The 21262-nt window shown below is 35.6% G+C and overlaps 4 protein-coding genes across 6 annotated transcripts; 2 read left to right on the forward strand and 2 right to left on the reverse strand.

Moving 5' to 3' along the window:
- Positions 1 to 2877: 2877 nt before the first annotated feature.
- Positions 2878 to 5384, forward strand: LOC133875364 (adenine/guanine permease AZG2). The gene is made up of 2 exons (XM_062313476.1): positions 2878 to 3476; positions 4000 to 5384. The coding sequence occupies exons 1-2, from the start codon at positions 2879 to 2881 to the stop codon at positions 5097 to 5099; spliced, it is 1698 nt and encodes a 565-aa protein (XP_062169460.1). The 5' UTR covers position 2878; the 3' UTR covers positions 5100 to 5384.
- A 1235-nt stretch (positions 5385 to 6619) lies between these two features.
- LOC133874540 (B3 domain-containing protein At4g34400-like) lies at positions 6620 to 10725 on the reverse strand. The gene is made up of 5 exons (XM_062312390.1): positions 10591 to 10725; positions 8328 to 9273; positions 7980 to 8057; positions 7679 to 7833; positions 6620 to 6976 (listed from the first exon to the last, which is right to left on the reverse strand). Exons 1-5 carry the CDS (start codon positions 10723 to 10725, stop codon positions 6728 to 6730), a joined length of 1563 nt encoding a protein of 520 aa, XP_062168374.1. The 3' UTR covers positions 6620 to 6727.
- Positions 10726 to 14453: 3728 nt separating this feature from the next.
- Positions 14454 to 17603, forward strand: LOC133875480 (E3 ubiquitin-protein ligase AIRP2-like). 3 transcript variants are annotated; one of them, XR_009901455.1, is made up of 6 exons: positions 14454 to 14917; positions 15715 to 15877; positions 16027 to 16093; positions 16501 to 16735; positions 16861 to 17137; positions 17341 to 17603. XR_009901455.1 is itself a non-coding variant. In XM_062313625.1 (5 exons), exons 1-5 carry the CDS (start codon positions 14826 to 14828, stop codon positions 17069 to 17071), a joined length of 768 nt encoding a protein of 255 aa, XP_062169609.1. In that variant the 5' UTR covers positions 14454 to 14825; the 3' UTR covers positions 17072 to 17248. The 3 variants fall into 3 exon arrangements, 1 of the variants encoding a protein (XP_062169609.1); XR_009901456.1 differs by having other exon boundaries at positions 17346 to 17603; XM_062313625.1 differs by lacking the exon at positions 17341 to 17603 and having other exon boundaries at positions 16861 to 17248.
- Positions 17604 to 18814: 1211 nt separating this feature from the next.
- LOC133875724 (GDSL esterase/lipase At3g48460) lies at positions 18815 to 20431 on the reverse strand. Its single transcript, XM_062313935.1, has 2 exons — positions 19749 to 20431; positions 18815 to 19456 (listed from the first exon to the last, which is right to left on the reverse strand). Exons 1-2 carry the CDS (start codon positions 20397 to 20399, stop codon positions 18953 to 18955), a joined length of 1155 nt encoding a protein of 384 aa, XP_062169919.1. The 5' UTR covers positions 20400 to 20431; the 3' UTR covers positions 18815 to 18952.
- Positions 20432 to 21262: the final 831 nt, after the last annotated feature.

Here is a 21262-nt window from a genome sequence, read left to right on the forward strand (position 1 = left end):
TTCAGCTCGATCAACAGAAAAGCTATTAAAAAGAAAAGAATTGACTCGTGTTGCGCATGGGAGAGTTATACTTGTATAAAATGGCTTTAAAGTTCTGCCTCGAATGGAGAATTGCCCGGCCACCTGCATAATATATTTGTATACTACTTTTACAACTCACATGCGTAGGTCCATTGTGCCTATATTTACTGGTTCAAAATAAGTACATGCCCTAATGGAATCTTATGAGAGGGAGACTAATTAAATCCTACTTTTTTTCTTATTTAAATGCCTAAATTATTGGAGGGTTCTTTGTTAATAATGCATTGGACATTAATTAAGATCCTAATTCAGGTTTAGTGACTGTTTGGGATTAGAGTTTTGAAATAAAATTTTATTTTATTGCATGCAATGATGTACACGACGGTACATTATTTAAAAATTGTGACAACATATTCACTGTACGACAACATACACATTAAATTTTAAAAATTAATAAAAGTTGAAAATAATAAAACTTAAAAAATTAAAAATTATAAGTATTAAAAACTTTATAAAAAAAAAATTGAAAAAAAAAAGAATAAGAAAAGGGGTGGCTCCATGGTCAAAATGGAGTAGCCAATTTTTTATTAATTTTTAAAGTTTTTTATTTTCTGTTTTTTAATTTTTTTTTTTTTACATTATGACACGTGTCCAACCATTAGTTTTTGGACGGAAAAATTAATGGAGGTACTAATTTTATCTTTTTTTCAAACCACGTGTACCAAACAAAAAATAAAATTTTCAAACCAAATATGCCAATAAAATGTTTAACCCTTAATTAATTTCAAATACTTGGAGCTTTTTTCCTTTCTCTTTTGTGTTTTAATAAGGTCCTGAGGATAACCTGGCACCCTTTGTTGTTGTTATTATTTTTATAATTGCACGCGGTAAACACGTCTTTTAACGTATTTCCACCGGCCTCTTCAATTTTATTATTGCTTCACATTTCTCACACACATAGCTGATAGCTCCCTTGCACTTTTTCTTCTTTTCATGCCAAAGCAACTTAGACTTGAGAAGCCCAAGTTTATTCTATTTCTTTATTTCTGTTAATTTATTTGTTTTTCCGTCTAAAGAGGCTACAAGTTTATTCAAATCTCATAAAATTATAAAATTATAAAATTATTGGATAGACGGGAATTAATAACAAGGATCCTCTCTCCATTTCACTATTGAAATGAAGAGCAGATATTTTACTTTATTTCATCACGGGGCATATCATGTATATCGTTAAACGAAATAAAATAAGATCTCGACCATGAAATGAAAAGAATCATATTCTGATCGGAGAGGGTGTTGCACGGTCTTTTATTTGGGTAGTTCATTTTAAACCAGTGGCCCAAATCCTGATACATCATTATAGATGTAAATTTATTTATTTTTTCTCTTTTCAGCCATCATAATTGGCTCGTTGTTTACGGTTATTGCCGAACCCGAATCCGAATCCGAATCCGCAACACTTAAGATTAATATAATTTGAACATCTAAGTGCAACAAATCTTCATTCCCTATAGATAAGATACATCATTAAAAACGTAAAATCTTTTCTCTTTTCAACCGTTGTAATTGGCCGGTTGCTAACCCCTATTGCCGAATCCGAATCCCCTACACTTAGGATCAATATAATTCGGACACCTAAGTGAAACAAATCTTCAATTCCTATAGACAATCTCCATCCCATAATTAAAATGGTAGCCTTGAGGACAACTTTTTAAGTATGACCTAGAAATTAATAGTGGTCCATGGCCTAACCCACAACCTTGCAGGGCACATGCAGAAGTCCTAAGATTCCTTTCAAGTCATGTATATATATATATGTTTAAAAACAATTTTAGATCGTTCAAAGATACTGATTTTGGAATTTGGAAGCAGCTGCCTATAATAAAATTTCCTGACAACTGCCAGAAAGAATTAAAAAGTATTTTTTTTTAAAGGCCTAAACAATTTATTAAAATTAATATCTGATTGATAATAATTACTCTCGAGATCAATCTTAATGGATGGTGACGATCTAATACATATTCTTATGGTTGTCATCAAGTGCATGTCAAAGTTTCATATATTTGGTCAATGATGGGATTACCAACCTATATATATATTAAACAATTGAATAGGAAAAGTGTATATATATACATATGGGTTTTTTGATAAAAAGGACAAAAGAATTAATTGATCTCCTTGCAGTAGGAATATTGCATTTGCATGGCTACGTTTATTCCTTCATTTCTTTTTCTCTATGTCTCTTTGTATTCATATGCTTCAATAATAACAATAAACTTTAGAAGGCATATAAATCAGAAGTTAATTAAGAATATCCATCAAAATATAATAATTCCAATCAATGGTGCTTTGTGTTGCATTACTTAATTAAAAGGATTCAGTCTATAGAAGTTTCTAAACTTTTGTGTGATTAATTAAACAAAAAATTATGATCTTCTAAATCTTTTGCTAGTCTTTAATTAATGAAGTTTTTCAAATCATAACTATTACTTCTAATTAATTTATTGAAATTATTATTATTATTTTTGAGTTTGTTGCATTTCATTTCTATAAAATCTAAATGATATTAATCCAAAGTAATATTACTTAGTAAACTGCTATACGACTAAGACGACGTTATAGTGAAAATAATTAAGCTCCTATTTTTTCAATGACCAATTTTCACAGTCATATATACCATCTCAAATTGTATGACAATAACATAACAGTCTACTAAATAACGTGCCTTCTTCGTTAATTAGGCGCCAACATTTTTGTATTTCTTTGATGGGTAAGCAAATCTTATTAAATATAAAAGAAAAAGATCTTACATACAAGATTCCCTTCTCTAAAGCATATTATAAGTACAATCACCTACATGCATGCTTCCACACACAGAGAGAGAGAGAGAGAGAGAGAGAGAGAGAGAGAGATGGGGGGTGAGCTGTGTGCAAGACTGGGAGGTGGGTTATGGAGAAGGATAGCAAAGTCATGGAGTAACATGCAGAAAGGCCTAAACGATGCCGTCTCAAAGAGCTTCATAGGGAAATACTTCAAGCTAGAAGCAAGAAAGAGCTGTTTTACAAAAGAACTACGTGCAGGCACGGCCACTTTTCTCACCATGGCTTATATCATCACCGTCAATGCCACCATCATCTCCGACTCCGGCGGAACGTGCTCCGTCGCTGACTGCACGCCTCCCGCCGCAAACCAAACAGCCACCCCAGATTGCATGTTCAAGCTTGAGCCCAACGCCGGGTACCAAAGCTGTCTTTCAAAAACAAAAAGCGACCTTATTGTAGCTACTGTTCTGTCAGCCATGATCGGCTCCATTGCTATGGGAATTCTTGCTAACCTTCCCTTAGCCTTGGCTCCTGCCATGGGCGCTAATGCATACCTCGCCTACAACATAGTCGGCTTTCATGGTTCTGGGGCCGTCTCCTACCAGACTGCGTTGGCAGTGGTCTTGGTTGAAGGTTAGCTGGCTTAAACTAAAATATTAATAAATTTAATCATTTAATTTATATTTTAATACTCTCCCGTACATACTTATGTGCTCAAACTCTTCCTTAATAGTCAAGGCTCAACCCATGAAATATAAATGATGGAAACATGGTTTAAAATCAAAACCTAGCTATGTTATGATATATCATGTTAAGAACCGTTTGAAATTGCGTTGAAAAATGGAATTTTTTGTTGTCTATAGAGAAAGCATGAAAGAACTTTTAAAAAAAAAAAAAAAAACTTCATTTTCAAGCTTCCTAGCTAGCTCCGAAGCACAGTTTGGGACTATTTTTTAGAGCCAAAAAGTCAGAAAAGTGTTTTTTAAGGTTTTAACCAAACCGACCTATATTTACATGGCACAACTTTTTATGTGCTAAAAGTACTTTTTAAATTCTTTAACACAATCTCAATCAATCTATAACTATTTGTTCTAAAAGTTTAAGTTTAATTATAAAAAAAAATAAATTTAATTATTTAATTTATATCTTTTAACAGGTTGTGCCTTTTTCGCAATATCTGCTATTGGCCTCCGCGCAAAGCTATCCAAGCTAATTCCACGTCCAGTTCGGCTTGCGAGTGCAGCAGGGATCGGTCTTTTCATTGCATTTGTAGGCTTACAAGTGCAGCAAGGAGTAGGCCTTGTTGGTCCTGATTCCTCTACATTGGTGACCATCACTGCCTGCGCTAATACAAACCCAGTAACTGGTGAGTGCAATGGTGGAAAGTTGCAGAGCCCGAAATTCTGGCTTGGAGTGGTTGGCTTCATGATCACATCTTTTGGGTCAATGAAGGAGATCAAGGGTAGCATGATATATGGCATTCTTTTTGTGACATTTATATCATGGTTTAGGGGCACCTCAGTGACAAATTTTCCCAACACCCCACTTGGTGACAACAACTACAACTACTTCAAAAAAGTTGTTGATTTTCACAAAATCAAATCCACAGCTGGGGCTATTAGCTTTAGAAATTTCAACAGAAGTGAGGTTTGGGTGGCATTGGCAACCTTGTTCTATGTCGATGTTCTTTCCATCACAGGCACAATGCACACAATGGCTGAGATTGGAGGGTTTGCTAATGATGAAGGAGGCTTTGAAGGTGAGTACTTGGCCTACTTGGTTGATGCAGGCTCCACAGTCATGGCGTCGACATTGGGAGTTTCCACGGTTGCCACTTACGTGGAGTCATCGGCGGGGATAAGAGAAGGCGGCCGGACAGGATTGACGGCCGTGATCGTCGGTTTATATTTCTTCATTTCGCTGTTTTTCATCCCACTGTTTTCCAGCGTTCCTCCATGGGCTATTGGCCCTTCGCTTGTCATGGTTGGGGTGATGATGATGAAGGTGGTGAAGGACATAGATTGGAACAATATGAAGGATGCAGCCCCTGCTTTTGTGACCATGCTTCTCATGCCACTAACTTATTCCATTGCAAATGGGATCATTGGTGGGATTGGGCTCTACATTGCTCTTAGCCTCTATGATTTTGTTGTGGGCTCGTTAAGGTGGCTGATCAAGATGAGAAGGAGGGTGGTTGAGGAACAAAATCAAGTGTCTGCTACAGTTGGTGTAGATCCAACAGTTGAAGCTGTCTAAACATAGTAGAGCCTTAGGGCTTAGAGGTTAGTGATTTAGTTCAAGTTTTGTTTTTGTAACGAGTAATGCTATTCTTCATATCTATTTATATCACACCAATTTTACACCGGTGATATGAAGTGTTTTAAGTAGTTTTCTTTTTGTTTTTTAGATGGTTGACATGAGAAGAAACACACCAAGTCAATCGATGTGAAATGGGTGTGAAGAGTATCATTACTCTTTTGTAATAGTAACTTTGTTTGACAGGAATCATCCATGCAATTATATATTATTCCCAAAAATATAGAGTTTTCCTAAATATATATATACCGATAAGAATCACATGCTCTAAAGATATATGTTAATTTAATAGACTGTGTTGAAAGAAAACACTGTCTAAGTCCCTTCGGTTTGTTTGATTTGTATTCGGATCAAATATTTTATTTCTTTAAAGGATTTAATGACCTATCAACTAAAGATTCGAGAGAGAATAGATGTTCTTGTGATTTATATCCAAAAGATTCAATTAGAATTTTTATTTTTATTTTTTTTAAAAAAAAATGGATTACGAAATTACGAAACATAATTTGTTTTTAAATTGGATCAATACTTCCAATTGAATGAGTATATATAAGTAAAGGATCGGTAGATAAAGACAGAAGTGAGTATTTCTAATTGTATCTAAATCTTCAATTTTATGATTTGTGTAAAAGAGAGATCGATTGAAGCAAAATATAGTCCCAGAAAGAGTCATTGTGTTTTTTCTTTTCTTTTCTTTTTCTTTATATATATATATATTTGGTAATTTTATATGCTCAATCTACCTAAAAGAAGCGTGAATAGATGAGGAGTCTCATTGAGGGAGATTATTTTTTTTATTTTTATTTTTATTTTTTTAAGGTAGAGAAAATAACTCTTAAACCTATGTTATGTAACGATTTTTCCCTTTTCCTCGTCAAAAAAACATATTACAAATATTAGTTTCTTATCAAATGGTTGCAATATAATTCACTATGCAGGTACCCTGCTTCCCTCTTATCAAATCTTTCTCATCCATGAGTTGATCTCAAAACATTGCAAGAGTGGTATTCGATATTATTTAAAAAAATAAAAAATAATAAATAAATAAATTACTCTTCACAATTATTTATCACACCCATAACATGTTACCTGTTGGCATGAGAAGCGTGTTTGAATTAATTAGGATAATACATTTTTATAGAGGAAAAAAAAAAACAGTAATTGATTGTTTAAATAACAATTTATGACTTTTGATATAGCATATTAAGATTGTTAACATATGACAGTTAAAAAAGCAGTTTGTTGTGTCAAAAATCTTGTTCCTGTTGCAGAACAGACTTCATTTGAGCAAAATTTGATGTTCGCTCGAGCGGAGTCAATCGCTAGCGGTTTGCTTGACCCACACTCGATCGACACTCGAGCGGGGTATTGACATTCAAAAATCGCACCAAAAGATAGGCCTGTGTTTACTAGGTATCGGGCTACAACTTAATCATTAGGTAAATTGCACTAACATTCCTAAAAAAAATAGGTCCATAGGTATTGGATTACAATTCCAAGAGTTCTTCACATGATTCTGGTCTATTTATATATACAAAATATGAGGCTTGAAGCAAGTCTAGTTTTGTTTACCTTCGGGCGATATGGACACCATATATACCCTCCGAGTCACTCTCAACCCCAAAAACACACTCGTCTCCAGGTTGAATGCCATTTGCCTTGCTAAAAGCTTCCCAACCATTTGTCAAAACTCTGAAACAAGACCTCTCATGGTAGAGTACCGGCCACAATCTCATAGCTGGATCTCGCAGGAGAACAACCCTCCTTTGCAGTTTTGCTCTTCCCTGGTAAGAAGATGGCAAACATGCAGGCAACTCCTACACAAGTATTTGAGGGAGGTGAAAATAGTTAGTAGGTACAAAATGAAACACCGATACCTGGTATGAGGTGGACGCAGGAATGACGAACCGGCGTCAAGCAGAGTTCATCTCCTAGAAGTCTATAATGATCAACTTAATCATGAAATACAATGAATGAAATTCAGGTCAGTTAAACACATGAACATTTCTTTATTTAGAGCCAAGGTAAAAGATGGTCTCGGTCAATCCTATTCTCTCATTTACTCACAATCACTTAATCAATAATAAAACTCATACACTAATTCACAAACAAATACAAAAATGCATATATGTGCATCTGTGCAGGCATGTGTTTTATATTTAATGATAATATAGTGTTAATGCTTGCATATACTGATTAAAAGGTATGATTTAACTATTTCAGATTAATTTCCAGATACTATGCCACCAAGAAGTGATTTAAACATTTCATTCATCCTTAACATAACTCTGTCAATCAAGTAGAAGTAACAATAAAGAAGCATACAATTTCCAGGTGCAACCTTCTCAAGCAAATGGAATGACAATATTTAGGACGGAATAACAGGGACTAAAAATTAGCAACTGCAACATGAAACAATATAGTAGATCAAGAACAAATTTCTGGATTAAAACCAATTTTAAAGTCTAGAGTAACAAACACAGAAAAATGCTAACTCAATAGGCTAATGAATAACATACAAGAAAAGATTGACTTTCTGTGGCCACCACTCTAATTGGCGAGGAAACTAAGACGATAGGTTCAACTTTCACCCCTCCAGGAACAATATCTTTATCTCTTACAATCATATAAGAACTCTGATTATGCTCCTCCTTAATCACATTTGACTCATTCCCTGGATTTTATTGCGCACAGTTATTTTGAGATGAAAAAAAGAAGGGCAAAACAAGATGCATAAGCGTGTGGGTGTCCACACACAAACAAAACTTCAAATGGGCAGTGACTCCTTATAAATGACAAAACGTGAAAATAAAACTTTACCACATATTTCTTGAATTATCTTCTTATGACTGCATAAATCTGGAGTTATCCCCACTTGCTCTTCTTTAATTATTTTACCTGTTCAACATAGCAATTAATTGTAGTGGAGATATGAGATGAAATATATTGAATGACCACCATAAATCACAAAGAAAATGTAGCTTTTGTGATGACATATTAGCAAAGTATGCTCCCAGGGGACTAGGCCACCTGATCGTTTTCTGATATTGACTTAGAGAGGTTTCCAAGTACAAAACAAACAAAACCAATAATCAGATCATAAATGAAATGACAAAATGAATATAAGCACAAGAATTCCCCACAAGAAAGCAAACAGAAGAGACTAACTTGATACTGCAGCGCCTGATCCCTCGGCAATCGGGCACCTTGTAATTCCTCTATTTGATATGTTAGACATGTTCTCTTCATTTTCTTCAAGTCTCACAGCCAATTTGGTCAAGAGATGCCAAGATGTCTTGTCATCACAAGATATTTTATCCAAAAGGGATGCCTTCTTCTCAATCGTTTCAAAGTCTGGTGCATCTGCAGGTGCGACTCTACTCACTCCCCCCCTTTTCACTGGATCTTTGACAACTAAGCAGGTTTCGATTTGAGACCTCATTGGTGCTTCAGTATGACTAGGGAATCTTGCATCTTCAACTGCAGCTTTATTTGTAACATCATTAATTGTTTCAAAGCTAAACAAGTCAAGTACAGAGCTCCTGTCATTTCCTTGTTTGTCTCTAAAGTCTCGATCAATAATGTAATATGGCTCTTCAATGTATTCTGCTTTGGACACAGGTTTGGCCCTTTCCTTGCTCTTCTCACTATTCAAAATATTTTCAGGGGCTTTTAGTATTAGTTCCACATCATTTCCCTCACATTGGCTTTGACTAATTTCTACATCTGACACAGATCCAATGGAGATGCTTGAACTGTATTTACTCATTGAACCTTCACCAATTGTGTGGCGTTTGCCATGTTTGGCAGTACAAGTCCAATTAAGCCTAGCTCTTTTCTTGGCATTGCTGTTCTCAGGAAAATCTATTTTTTCACACCCAGTTGTATCAAAAATCTTAACATCAAAGTGTGATCCCATAATGTAATTGAAAATCACAAAATCTCCAACTTGTAAGCCATGGTCTGATGAAAAGGAACTCCATCCTTGTTCAAAAGCGAGAGAGCCATTAAGATTGGATATTGTTACTCCCCATTGCTGCCCACTTGAGTCCTCAAGAAACGTTTTCTGATTAACCAATGATGACACTGTAGCAGCAAATTTAGGAGGCAAAAACTGCATGGCAACATCATGTTTAGAAAAGACATGGAAGTAGTACATCAGAATAAAGAAATGATCTGCAAATACGTCATTGCTAAGTGAAATGCACTAATTTTAAAAAAAAAAAAAAAATTATGACTAGGAGGAAAAGTTCAAAAACATGTCAGGGTGTCAGCAAAGTCCCTTTTACACCCCATAATTTACATCAATTCTCAATAAATAAATATCAGTATACATTAAATAAAGCACCTCGAAAGACAAGTCAATACGAACTAAGGTTCTTGCATTTGTGCATTTAGTATAGAGTGCAGCATGTTTCCAACATCCCGGTAGCCTTTTTGACAGGAAAAACTGTGGGATTCAAGGGGATGTCCCACATCACTGGCAGACATACCTCGTTGTGCATTTAGCATGGGTGGGTGGGTGGGTGGGTGTGTGTGTGCCCCATTCTCAAAGATCTCCTACTCTGATTGGTCCAAGTCCTATTGGGGTTCATATACTTCTGTAGCTATGGTGCTGATTGAGGAATCCAAGGGCGTAGTTGAAGCTGGGTTTTCCAGGTCTTGGTTTCGGCGGTTTTTTATTTGGGTTCTTGGGATTTAGGAGTTAAGCAACTGCAAAAGTGGATAATGTCTACAACATTAAAAAACACAAGCATGCAGAAGTTAGTGGGATATGATGGTTTGAACCTAAGTCAATGGGATCGGACTTTGGACCCAAAGATGACAAGGACCTTAAACATAGAAAGTAAAGAGCATCTTATCGGTGCAAACTGAATACGTGCCACAGTTTTGTGGCAATTTTTAGTACTTCAAATAAAACGAAAGTTTCAGGTGTTCCAAATTTTTACGCAATGAGAGAGAAATGAAGATCATTTAAAGATAATATTTTTATCAATGGAAATATGGAGGATCCTAATCATATTGAGAACTATAAATATAGCAATTTATGCCTCCCATATAGAAAAATACTAAAATTGAGATATCTTCCATTGGATTAGAATGTACGAATAAAGTCCAACATACATTTGAGAATTAATGAGAATAACACTTGGAAACCGATCGATCTACACCCCAATAAAATTCTATAAGGAGATCTAATTTTCTGTTTCAAGCAGCTGCCAGAACAGATCAAGATTTCACAAAAAGATCAGACAGTAGAAGGAAAGAACATTGTTATATCAATTGAAATTCAGCAATAGTAACACCACAATACATAAAAACAAACAGCACAATGAAAGCAAACATACTAATGGTGCGCTAAAGGTAAAAGTGAAAGCAACAAACATATAGAGTGGCAGAAAGAGAAGAAAAGACTAAAAAATTATCATACCAAGACTTGTGAAAACCGATCACCAATCATGACTTTGAAAAAAGAGGTGACTAGAGGTGATAAGTTTTTCTTCTTCCCATGAACCAGTAAACATTTCTGGGTGCACTCCGGACAAGCTTCCACCTTACAAGCCATCGCCCCCCTACTTTGTTGACCACTTCCTCCGCTGCAAAACCTTTTTGTTTCAAAAACAGAAGAAAATTAATTAGAAAGAAGAGAAACGCAAACCAAGAGATCCTCTCAAAGGGAAAATTGGAAAAATAAAATAAGGATAAGCCTTAAGTGGCAAAATAGCAGTCGTGGTACCCTACTTAGCAAGAACATAGACTACAGAATTACAAGGTCATGCAATAGTAACCAATGTATGATATCCGCAGATTGCATTCTTGAAAATCCAACATTAGTGCAATCTAAAACTCCGATTGTTAAAACAACTGCCAAAGCTGGCAGTTAGGGGTTATTTGAGTGAGGATTATCTTTGTATACACATCATGTGTACTAGGGTTGCGCCCCTCTGGACTTTCAAAGAAATGAAGTACTTATAAAAAAAAAAAAATGCTAATTGATCAACAGCATAATATTACCAACCCTGCTTTGACAAACTTCCTATGCTTCAAGAACATCAAGGAGGGTGTTGTATTACCATCATATATCAGGCTAAACGTCTTATAAGACATACTACATTTGAGTAGAATACATCACCACATCAACGCCAATCCCTTCTTCAACCACAGATGGAAGGACGACAATTACCATTCTTTCCACATAGTACCTGCTAAGTTCAAATTCTTTGGTAGTATTTAGAATTTGAACTTTCTTGATAAAAAAATTAAAAAAAAAAAAGGTTCAAATTTTAAATAATACCAAATACTTTCGCAATCTTAAAACTCCAACCTAAATAAAATGCATTAACAAACCCCACCAGATCATGGATCAGTGAGAGTTTTTCATCAAGATGGAACTATTACTGTATTTACTCTGTTTCAAGTTGAATTACAAAATGACAAGTAACAGACCTGGAGGCAATTCATGGAGGGAACCCCTCCACACCCCCACCACCGACCCCCCAGCAAAAAAAAGACTACATAGCACAAAAGCTCAAAATTCATAGTTTTTTTAATTTCACATTTTCATGCAAAAGGAATTGCTTGATTAAAGAAAGAAATACGGTTTCAGGTCTAAAAGAGACATTCTTTCACGGAAACTTAAAACACACGGCATACGTACTTAAAGCTGTGAACTTTTTACCAAGAAAGTCTTTCCAGGAACTTAATCCCTGTTTGTTTCATTATTTGTTATATTTTTTTTTTTAGAGAACAAGAAAGTTTAGGTTCAAAAGTTGCATTCTTTAACAAAGGAACATAAAGCACATAAAGCTACATAATACATAAATATGAAATACACTGATTGACACTGTCAAGAAAGAAACTTTACCCAGAAAATTTCCCAATAACCATTTTTCCATTGGAACAATGTGAACCTCCATGCTTGTGATTCTAGCCGAGTTTTAGTGTCTAACAAAAAGAAAAAACCTAAGCCCTACATGAACTAGTTTTAAGCACATTGTTTCAATAAAACCATGCACATGAATATGAGAGAGAAAGAGAGAGAGAGAGAGAGTGTTTGTGTGGAATCACTTGGTGCTATTGCTCTTTGGGAATTGCAGAGATTTGCTCATCTTCTTCTTTTGCTTTGTTTCTCTGTATCACTGTGTGTATGTCTTTCAGAGTTTACTCTACGCAGTCTCCAACCCCAAGCGCCACTCCAATGACGCTCTCCTTTTACGTTCAGGATCCTTTTTTTTTTTCTTTTTTTTTTTTGTCCTCTCTTTATTTATTTTTCACTTTTCCCGAGAAATATTGGAGAGTTGGGGATGGGATGGAGTTGGGTCAGTTCCAAGACGTTCCTTCCTCGTGCCTATTGGGTAGGGTTCGCAATTACCCTTAGGTGGGATCAGGATCGGTCCGGATCCTGATCCTGATCCTGATCCTGAATTCCTGATCAAGGTAGGTGTGTCATTTTCTCGTGTACAATCGATTTTATGGTCTGCTTGAATATGATTTATTTAATTACACGGATTAAAACTTCTAATCTTAATATGATTCATTTAAATGAGTAATATGACACGATTTACCTAATCCGTTTAATTAACAAGTGGTGTTGAATTAATCCGACCCTTCACAACTCATTTAATAAAAAAAATCGTATTTGGCTGACTCAAACGCAATTCATTTTAACTTATATATAAATTTAATTGAATATTCGTGAATTTATGATTTTTGTTTTTTAAGAAAGTATATAAAAATGAATCCTTTAGGGTTTTGATTTTTAATTGTAATATATATATATATATATATATATATATATATATATATATATATATATATATATATATATATATATATATATATATATATATATATATATATATCATTTATATAAGCTATACGGGTCACCCATTAGTTAATCGAGTCAATCAATTTATCAAACAGGGTTAATTTGAGTCGACTTTAATTGACCCGAATCTGATTATATAAAAATCTAATTATTTAATTTTGTGTTATGTTCGCATTAAGTTCGCGGATCATATTAAATAAATGTATGTATACTTTTGGGTGGACGAAGTTTTCTTTTCGAATTAAATACTCACAAAGATATATGGATTAATGCGAAATTTAACGGATTTTTTGGTTTTAAAAGTATGTTAATCCTTGCATGCATGTTTTATCTAATAATTTAACGGTGTGTCACGTCAAATCAATCAATGATTGCCATGTGTTTTATATGCTACATTAATGTTATTTTTTTAAGAAAAAATAGAGAATGATCGAGCCACCCCCTTTTGGCCAAATGGCCAACTAGGGGGTGACCAAACTGTCCCCTAGTCATTGGGTGTGATTCAACCACTCCCTATAATCATTGTAGAGGTGACTAAACCACTCCATGGCCATTAGGCAGTTGGGTCAAATAGCCAAATGGGAGTAGCCAAAAACTACTACCTGACTAGCTATAAGGGGTGCTCGAACCACCTCCAATGGTCATGAGAGTAGTTCGATCGGCCACCCCTTAAGCCACCTCTATTATATTTTTTTAAAAAATATTAATATGACATATGAAACACATAATAGCCACTTATTGGTCTGACGTGGCACACTGTTAAATTATTGAACGGAACATGAATGGAACGGCCAATTACATTTACTAGATGTCCACAAGTACCATATGCGATACTTTTTAACTGAGGTATCTGATTGATTTAGCGTTAAACCACGTATACCAAAAAAAAAAGTAATAAACCCTTATTTTTCCATTGCTTTTTATATATATATATATATTTAATGTTTGTGATTTTTAAATGCATATTTAATAATACGCGTGAAGATTATTTAAACTCAAGGATTGGAATATGACCACGGGCCAAAGCACAGGTATCAAAATGAAAAAATATTAAAACACCAAAAAAAAAAAAAAAAAAAATGACTACTTTCTTGCCTTGACCCATATGCATGGTTAAAGGAAGGGAGAGATGCGGGCTAACTTAAAAGAAATTTCTTCTAACCCATTCAACCTTCGTCCTGCACATTCAACGCGTCAACAGTATAACGGTGAATGAAAGCTAGTGACATTCGCGGCCCAACAAGAACGGTCATAATGGTAATTTGCATGTCACAATTCACCATGGCAAGTGGCAACTCCCATTCGTTTTAACTTTTAAAGGAAGCGGTCCTCTATATCTTTGCCAAAGATCCTCTGACCAAATACAAAGTTTTGATTGGAGGGACTGCAAAACTACTCATATCCACCTAACCAAAAGCAACAATAAAATCAGTCAAAGGCAACATTAGAAGGTCTAAATAACCAAAAGAACAAATCAAATTTCAAAACAACCCAAAGCAAGACCAAACTCTCTGTGTCTCTACAGTTATGGTTAGTGTTTGATGAACATTAGGAGGTAATACCCAACAGGCCAACACAGCTTCTTTTAGAGACTTCCTTAAAGACCTTTTTTTTTTGTACCTCTTTGTTCAAACCCCACAATAATTTTCCATGGTGTTTGTGTGTGTATAGTACAGGACCACCACTATCTGGGTTTCTCTCTCCCTGATCATTTCTCACTGTTGGTTTGGCTCCACCTCTTTCTGGGTTTCTCTCTCCCGGACCACTTCTCACTGTTGGCTTCCATAATTCTATCAAGAGTTATAATCCAAGTGAGAGAGAAACAAAGGGTGGGAGAAATGCTTGATTACTATCAGCAGCTTGCTGCTAGACCCTCTTATCAAGATTCCCTTAAGGTTCTTGAGGCTGATATTCAGCATGCCAATGTGCTGTAAGCTCTCTCTCTCTCTCTCTCTCTCTCTCTCTCTCTCTCTCTCTGTGTATTTGTGGGAGCTTCTTTCTTTGGTAGGCTATATGATTGAGAGAATGAAATTCAGTGATGGCCTTCCATTAGTATGGTTTTGATTTTGTGTTTTAATGTGTTTCGATATTCTGTTTTGCTATATTCAGACAGACACTTATACTCTGGAAATCCCAGAAAGGTTACATTTTAATGGGAATTTTTGAGTTTGGCTCCTTTTTGTGTTTCGTTTTTAAGTCTTTTTTTTTTTTTTTTCCCTTCTTTTTCCTTTTTCTTGTTAATAGTTGGCATTCTTGCATGAAAGAGTGCAATTCTCCAGCTTATTAATGGGACGAAAGTTTTGGCTCCGTTTTGATTTATTGAAAATTTCTCTTATTTCTGGTCACTAGTGATTGGTTTCCATTTACAAATTTCTGAGTTTGCAAAAATCTGTAACTGCAATTGCTGCGTGCAGTGTAAGCCCAAACCCACTTCTAATTCAAAAGTTATACCTTGAAATTTTTTGAAGTTTTGTCCTCCGCTCTTCTTTTTATAGTGCAGATTACATGAAACTATGTAAGATAATAAAAGTCAAAAGAGTATTAAATGCACATAGAACTCTCAAAAGCCTGCAGTGTTACCTTAGAGGTTCTATATCTTTCTTTGTTATGATTAGTATTCTGAATTTGCTATTGAGCCTTAAAATACATAAGTGAATTAATAGATCAAGATATGGTTGGTCAATTGTGATGATCGTTTGATTGGTTTCAGTTTCAATATGAATGCAGGGCAGCTTCTATTCCAAGAGGCAAGGGTGGTGCCTGCCTTCAAATGAGATTGGTTTACAATCATTTGGCACCCCTTTTACTGTTTTTGCTTCAGTGGATGGATTGCTCATGTACTTGTCTACTTTCAAGTTATTTAAACCTTTTTCAAATAATTATATACGAGGTTAATTTCTACTTCCTTGCTTATGCATTATTACTGCGTATTTAATGGCAACATTTTCATGTCTGCTATATTTTATATCTGTATTTGCATATGTTTGTAAAGTTTGAATTTTGGAAATTTGTATGTTTGTTAATCTCTTACTTCTTTAGGTGCGCCCTGATGGAAAGCCAAATTCCTCTTCATGTGGAAGGAGAGCTACTATCAAAGAATTCTATTGTATGTAAATTATCTTCAATTCCTTTGGTACTATAATGTGTGAGAAGAGTGTATTTGGGCAACATACATAGAAGGAAACTGTTGCATTTGTTTCACATCTACAAAATAAGTCTTTCTTTTATCATATGGAATAGGTTCCTTTGAGGATTTCAGGAATTAATCACTTGTCCCGTATGTTAATATCATTATATGACTCGATTTCATTTTTCTTAAAATAGATACGTTTAAAGGACACCTTTGAGCTTTTAGAAATCACATGTTATGAAATTTTGAGTGAAATAATATATCTTCATATCTATTGGCTTTTACCTGTATAGAAGGAAAAAGGAATGGCATAGTATTCATGTGCTGACTTCTTTCTTCACTTCATCTCTGTTAATGATTTATCCTTTAACCTGTAAATGCAGCTGTTATATTACCATCTCTTCAGCGTCTCAATGCTGACTCATCAGAGTTGGATATTACACAAGAGGAAGCTAGCGGCCTCAAGATGGTTGTGAGGAAGAAGTTGGAAAATAAGAGGAAGATTTCAGATGTGGACTTGGATAGAGAAGATGAGTGTGGCATCTGCTTGGAGTCTTGCACTAAAATGGTTGTGCCAGATTGCTGCCACGCCATGTGCATCAACTGTTACCGCGACTGGTATTTATGACCTTATTACTTTCCTCATATCATTTCCAATTTGGTCCACTTTTGATTTGTGATAAGGGAGAGAAGCCCTAATTTTTTACATTTGACACATTTTCTTTCTTTTCTATATGTTATAGGAACACAAGGTCAGAATCTTGCCCATTTTGCCGGGGAAGTTTAAAGAGAGTGGATTCGGGAGACTTGTGGGTTCTGACATGCAGTAGTGATGTAGTTGACACTCAAACTGTGTTGAAGGAGGATATGTTGCGCTTCTCTCTTTATATAAACAGCCTTCCTAGGGATATCCCAGATGCTCTGTTCTTAATGTATTACGAGTACTTAATTTAATCAGAGAGACATGAAGAATGATGCACAGAAAGTGAAAAATGCTGACTGCCAACTGTACAGAGTCTGGTATGTTTCGTTCCAACTTGATATTTTGGTAGAATAATGTACATCCAAAAGACCCAACTATTAATTTTGAAATTGAACTTCTTCCAACATGAGATGTTGTCTTTTTGTTTTTATTTGTGGAGATTACATAAGCACTTCAGGCTGTGTGTTACAATTTCTTGCACTATAAAGAGAAGCTCATTTGCATTGACAAAATGATGCAGCATAGCCCCGAGCGAGAGAGAAGAGCTCAGTCGCAGCCCATTTGAATGGAAGTGTGACTAGGCCTTTTGGACGGCCAGGCAGAACCGACCGGTTGAACTCCCATTCAAACAGGTTCCAATTGGCAGGTTCTGGAGTCCTAACAGAACCACCTTGTTGGAACCCTGTTCGAACATGATTTCCAACCGGCAGGTTTTGGAGTCCTGAGAAAGCCAAGCTAACCATTTTGGCTGCACTCCCATTCGAACGAGGTTGCAACCAGCAGTCCCTTAGAGTCCTCCCAGCAGAAACAAAATGTGCTTGAATCAAGGGATTTGAACCAAAATGGAAAACTCTAAGGGAAAATATCCTGTTTATTGCCTTTCCTTGTCAAAAATCCTTTCCAAAAAAACTTCATTGCCGCACACCATGTAGTGCAATTATTTCCTTTTAGTAGCTTACTTTCCTTTTGAATCAAGAATGCTCTGTAACTATAAAGATGGCAGCATTGTACGTTATTGCTCATTTTTTTTTTTTTTTTGGTTTTTGTTTTTGTTTTTTGTTTTCTATTTGAATGTACGAAATAGGTTAAGGGGAACGTTATTTCTCAAGTTTGAGTTAAGAATCTTAGTGATATTGAGTTTTTATCGTTTCTTTTCAAGCATTGGCTTGTGGTTCATTTCGAATAGAAGACATTGCTGCTACTATTCTTTTCCTATCACGCTATCCGCTACGTCACAAAACCAGCATTCTGACCTAAGTTCACTACTGGAAATTTGTTGAACAGTTGATGATCAAATCAAATGACACTGATGAAACTGCCAGACTATTTCTTTAAATCTGGCTACTATTCTTTTTTCTTTTTCTTTTTTTCCCGTTGAAGTGACTCTGGATGCTCTCTGATATTGAAAGTAGCCATAGTTTATCACGGCTCAAGCAAGGGCCAGCTTGTTCAGATAGGAAAATGTTGGGGCATGCACCATTTTCCAATGCCTTTCATGTATATTAAAGATATTATCTATATTGACATATATGAAACAAGTGGTTGACCCAACAAATTACACAGGAAGAAACAAAATATTTTCATATTTGAAAGACGAAATTGAAATAAAGTAGTTGAGGAATTTTATATCACTGCTGCAAACTTAATGACAATTCTTGTGAAAAAATCTCTTATAAACTGGTTAAATCAATCTCATGTCTCATCGTCATTATGCAACATTTGTGAAATAGCTTCTCTCAATATCATTTGAAAATGGAGAGAATCATATTTCAGTTACATCAATCATGGGTCTGCTTTGGTTTCGTAGTCATTAACATTCAATGAAAGGCATCCTTAAACAAATATTAGGACTTCCCAGCTTTCCGATGACTAATCCCGATTAATGTCCGGTTAATATTGAAACAATTAATCTTAAACAAAACTTCTAGCATATACCATTTAAGGAAGTACTTGCTAAACTTTTGATGGGAGGAGTGTAAACAAACCTTCAAGCATATATAAAACATATCATGTGATTTCTTCGTGCATATTTCAAACTACTATTCCAACTTAATTATGACAATATTGCAGCAAGAAACAGTACTATACTAAGGAATTTAAGCACAATGGCAATAGCCGATATATTATATGGTTCACCCTACTTGTTTCTTTCTGTCCAACAAGTAACTGAACGGAGGGTGAGTAAGAGTTCCATTGAGGAACATGTTTGAGACCACCTTGTACATAGCTTCAGTGAGGTGCACCCCATCCCAGTTGATGTATTGTGAAGGATTTGGGCAGGCTTTGGCAGAAGGCGTGCCACATGTATTGAGTATATCGAAGTTGTATGGTTCACCTGTTCCACAGCATGCTTTGAAACTCTCCTTGAATCCGTATCTACTCGGATTCTCCATGACCGTCCGGTAGGCCGTCCAGTAATCAGCGTAGGTGATTATGGCATGGGGAAACTGCCTCCTGAGGCCCTGCAACTTTGCCTGGAGGGCTGCATTGTGGTTGTAGCTCTGCTTGTTCACGCTCTTCACACACCCAATGTCGTCTCTATCATCTTCAGGAAACAGTACCATGGCCAGCGGCAGGCACCCCGTTAATGGAAGACCTTGGACGACCACATATTTTGCACCCTTCTTCAGCAATGACTGCAAACCAATTCATTTCAGGCTCACTAAAATTAGTAACTTTCTCATTTCATTTAAGACTTTCTTCTTCTTCTTCTTTTTCAATTTCATGTACTTTTTCGAGATCTATGGAAAGTTAAAACCATGTTTAGAAAATTAAATATTTAATTTAAATAGGAGGTGAATGACTCGAACTCCTAACATTTGCTCTAAATCACCTTTTTATCACGAAGTTAAAAGAAAACGATAAATTTAATCATTTAACTATTTAACTAATAGTATTCGAAGAGTACGTTGAAAATACAATCTGTACCTGTAAAAACTCAGTAAAGGTTGTGATAGCAAGCTTTTGGATGGTGTCATCTGGTATAGAAGATCCAATGCAGTATGCGTAGTCATTGATTCCAATTTCACCAACCCAGACAAGTGCATCGTCGAACGCTTCTTTGCAATCTGATGCTGCCTCTCCAGTACAGTACCCCTGACTCTCCAAGAATTTGTTGAACCAAAGGAACTGGGTTTGGATAGATTCAGGAGTTATATCAAGGCTGAGGTTGTTCTTCACAAAGAATGCATGGTTTATAGCCGTGGAACCGCCAACAGCAAAGTTCACCCCGAACGAAGCATTCCCGGCCGCCTTGATGTTCCGGTAAGGTGGCAAGTAAGGTAATGACAGTGCTTCTGCTACAAAGTCGATCACGAGCCGTCCATCGGAGTACCGGTTGGTTGGGCGGTGAAAGAAGGTGCTTCCGTATGGAGGGTTCGACACGTGGCCGAAACCACTTGGGCCGGTGATGGACTTTGTGTTGCCGGTGTCTGTGAACGAGTCACCAAAGGCGTAGATCTTCTTGAAGGGACGTCGCGGGTTTGGGTTTCTTTGATCAGTTGCAGCAGAAGCTGAGCAAGCGAGGATGAAAATGGCGGTGATGGTAATTATGAAGAAAGATGTGAAATAGAAAGCCATTTTCTCAAGGCTTCCAAGCTTTACTTTTGCCGCAATATAATAGTCTCTTTGTGGCCTATATATCTCGATCATGACCTCCGGCATGTACGTCCGCATTAATTCTAACCATTTGCCTTCAGACAGTAAATGGAAGAGTTATTATAAATTTTCACATGTCACGTAATTCTCATAACTTCGAATTACTAAAAATTCTAAGCAAAATTATTAAAAATCTTTATGCATATATTTTTTGCATGTACTACTGATTTTAAATTAAATATAAATGGTGCAAACAGGGATTAAGATCCTCAACAATTTCAAAGAAATTTGAGATTATTAAATAAATTATGTAATCGATCAAGCCATTTTTTACATCGAATCACGTGAAAAATACTACATAATAAAAATATGACATGTTATCGAGTCAAAAAAAAAAAAAAAAAAAAATTCCAAAAAGCGTTTTTTTTTTCACTTTTGAAAAAATTCTTATTCTTTATTAAATCAAAAGACAATTTTTTGCTCAAAGCTTTTATACGACATAAAGTGTAAGAACCTGATAAAAATATACTCAATTCTCATTGTTAACATGTCACATTTTTAATACGTAACATTTTTCATAGAGTTCGATGCATGAAACGACCTAAATTCACATAATTTAAAAATATCAATTTTTAAAAAAATTGTAAGAGATCCTCATCCGTGCAAACAAGGGTGGATTCACCCTTAACCTTGGAGTTCCGGGCCGAGACCCTCCAAATTTTCAAAAAAGTCTTCAATTTCTTCTAAATTTTAGGCATTTTTAATGGAATGGACCACTCAAAATTAATTCTTCTAAATTTTAGGTATACTTCACATCAAAATATATTTTCAAACCAAAAAAAAAA

Source organism: Alnus glutinosa, chromosome 8 (genome assembly GCF_958979055.1).
Source record: "Alnus glutinosa chromosome 8, dhAlnGlut1.1, whole genome shotgun sequence".
NCBI classification, from domain to species: domain Eukaryota; kingdom Viridiplantae; phylum Streptophyta; class Magnoliopsida; order Fagales; family Betulaceae; genus Alnus; species Alnus glutinosa.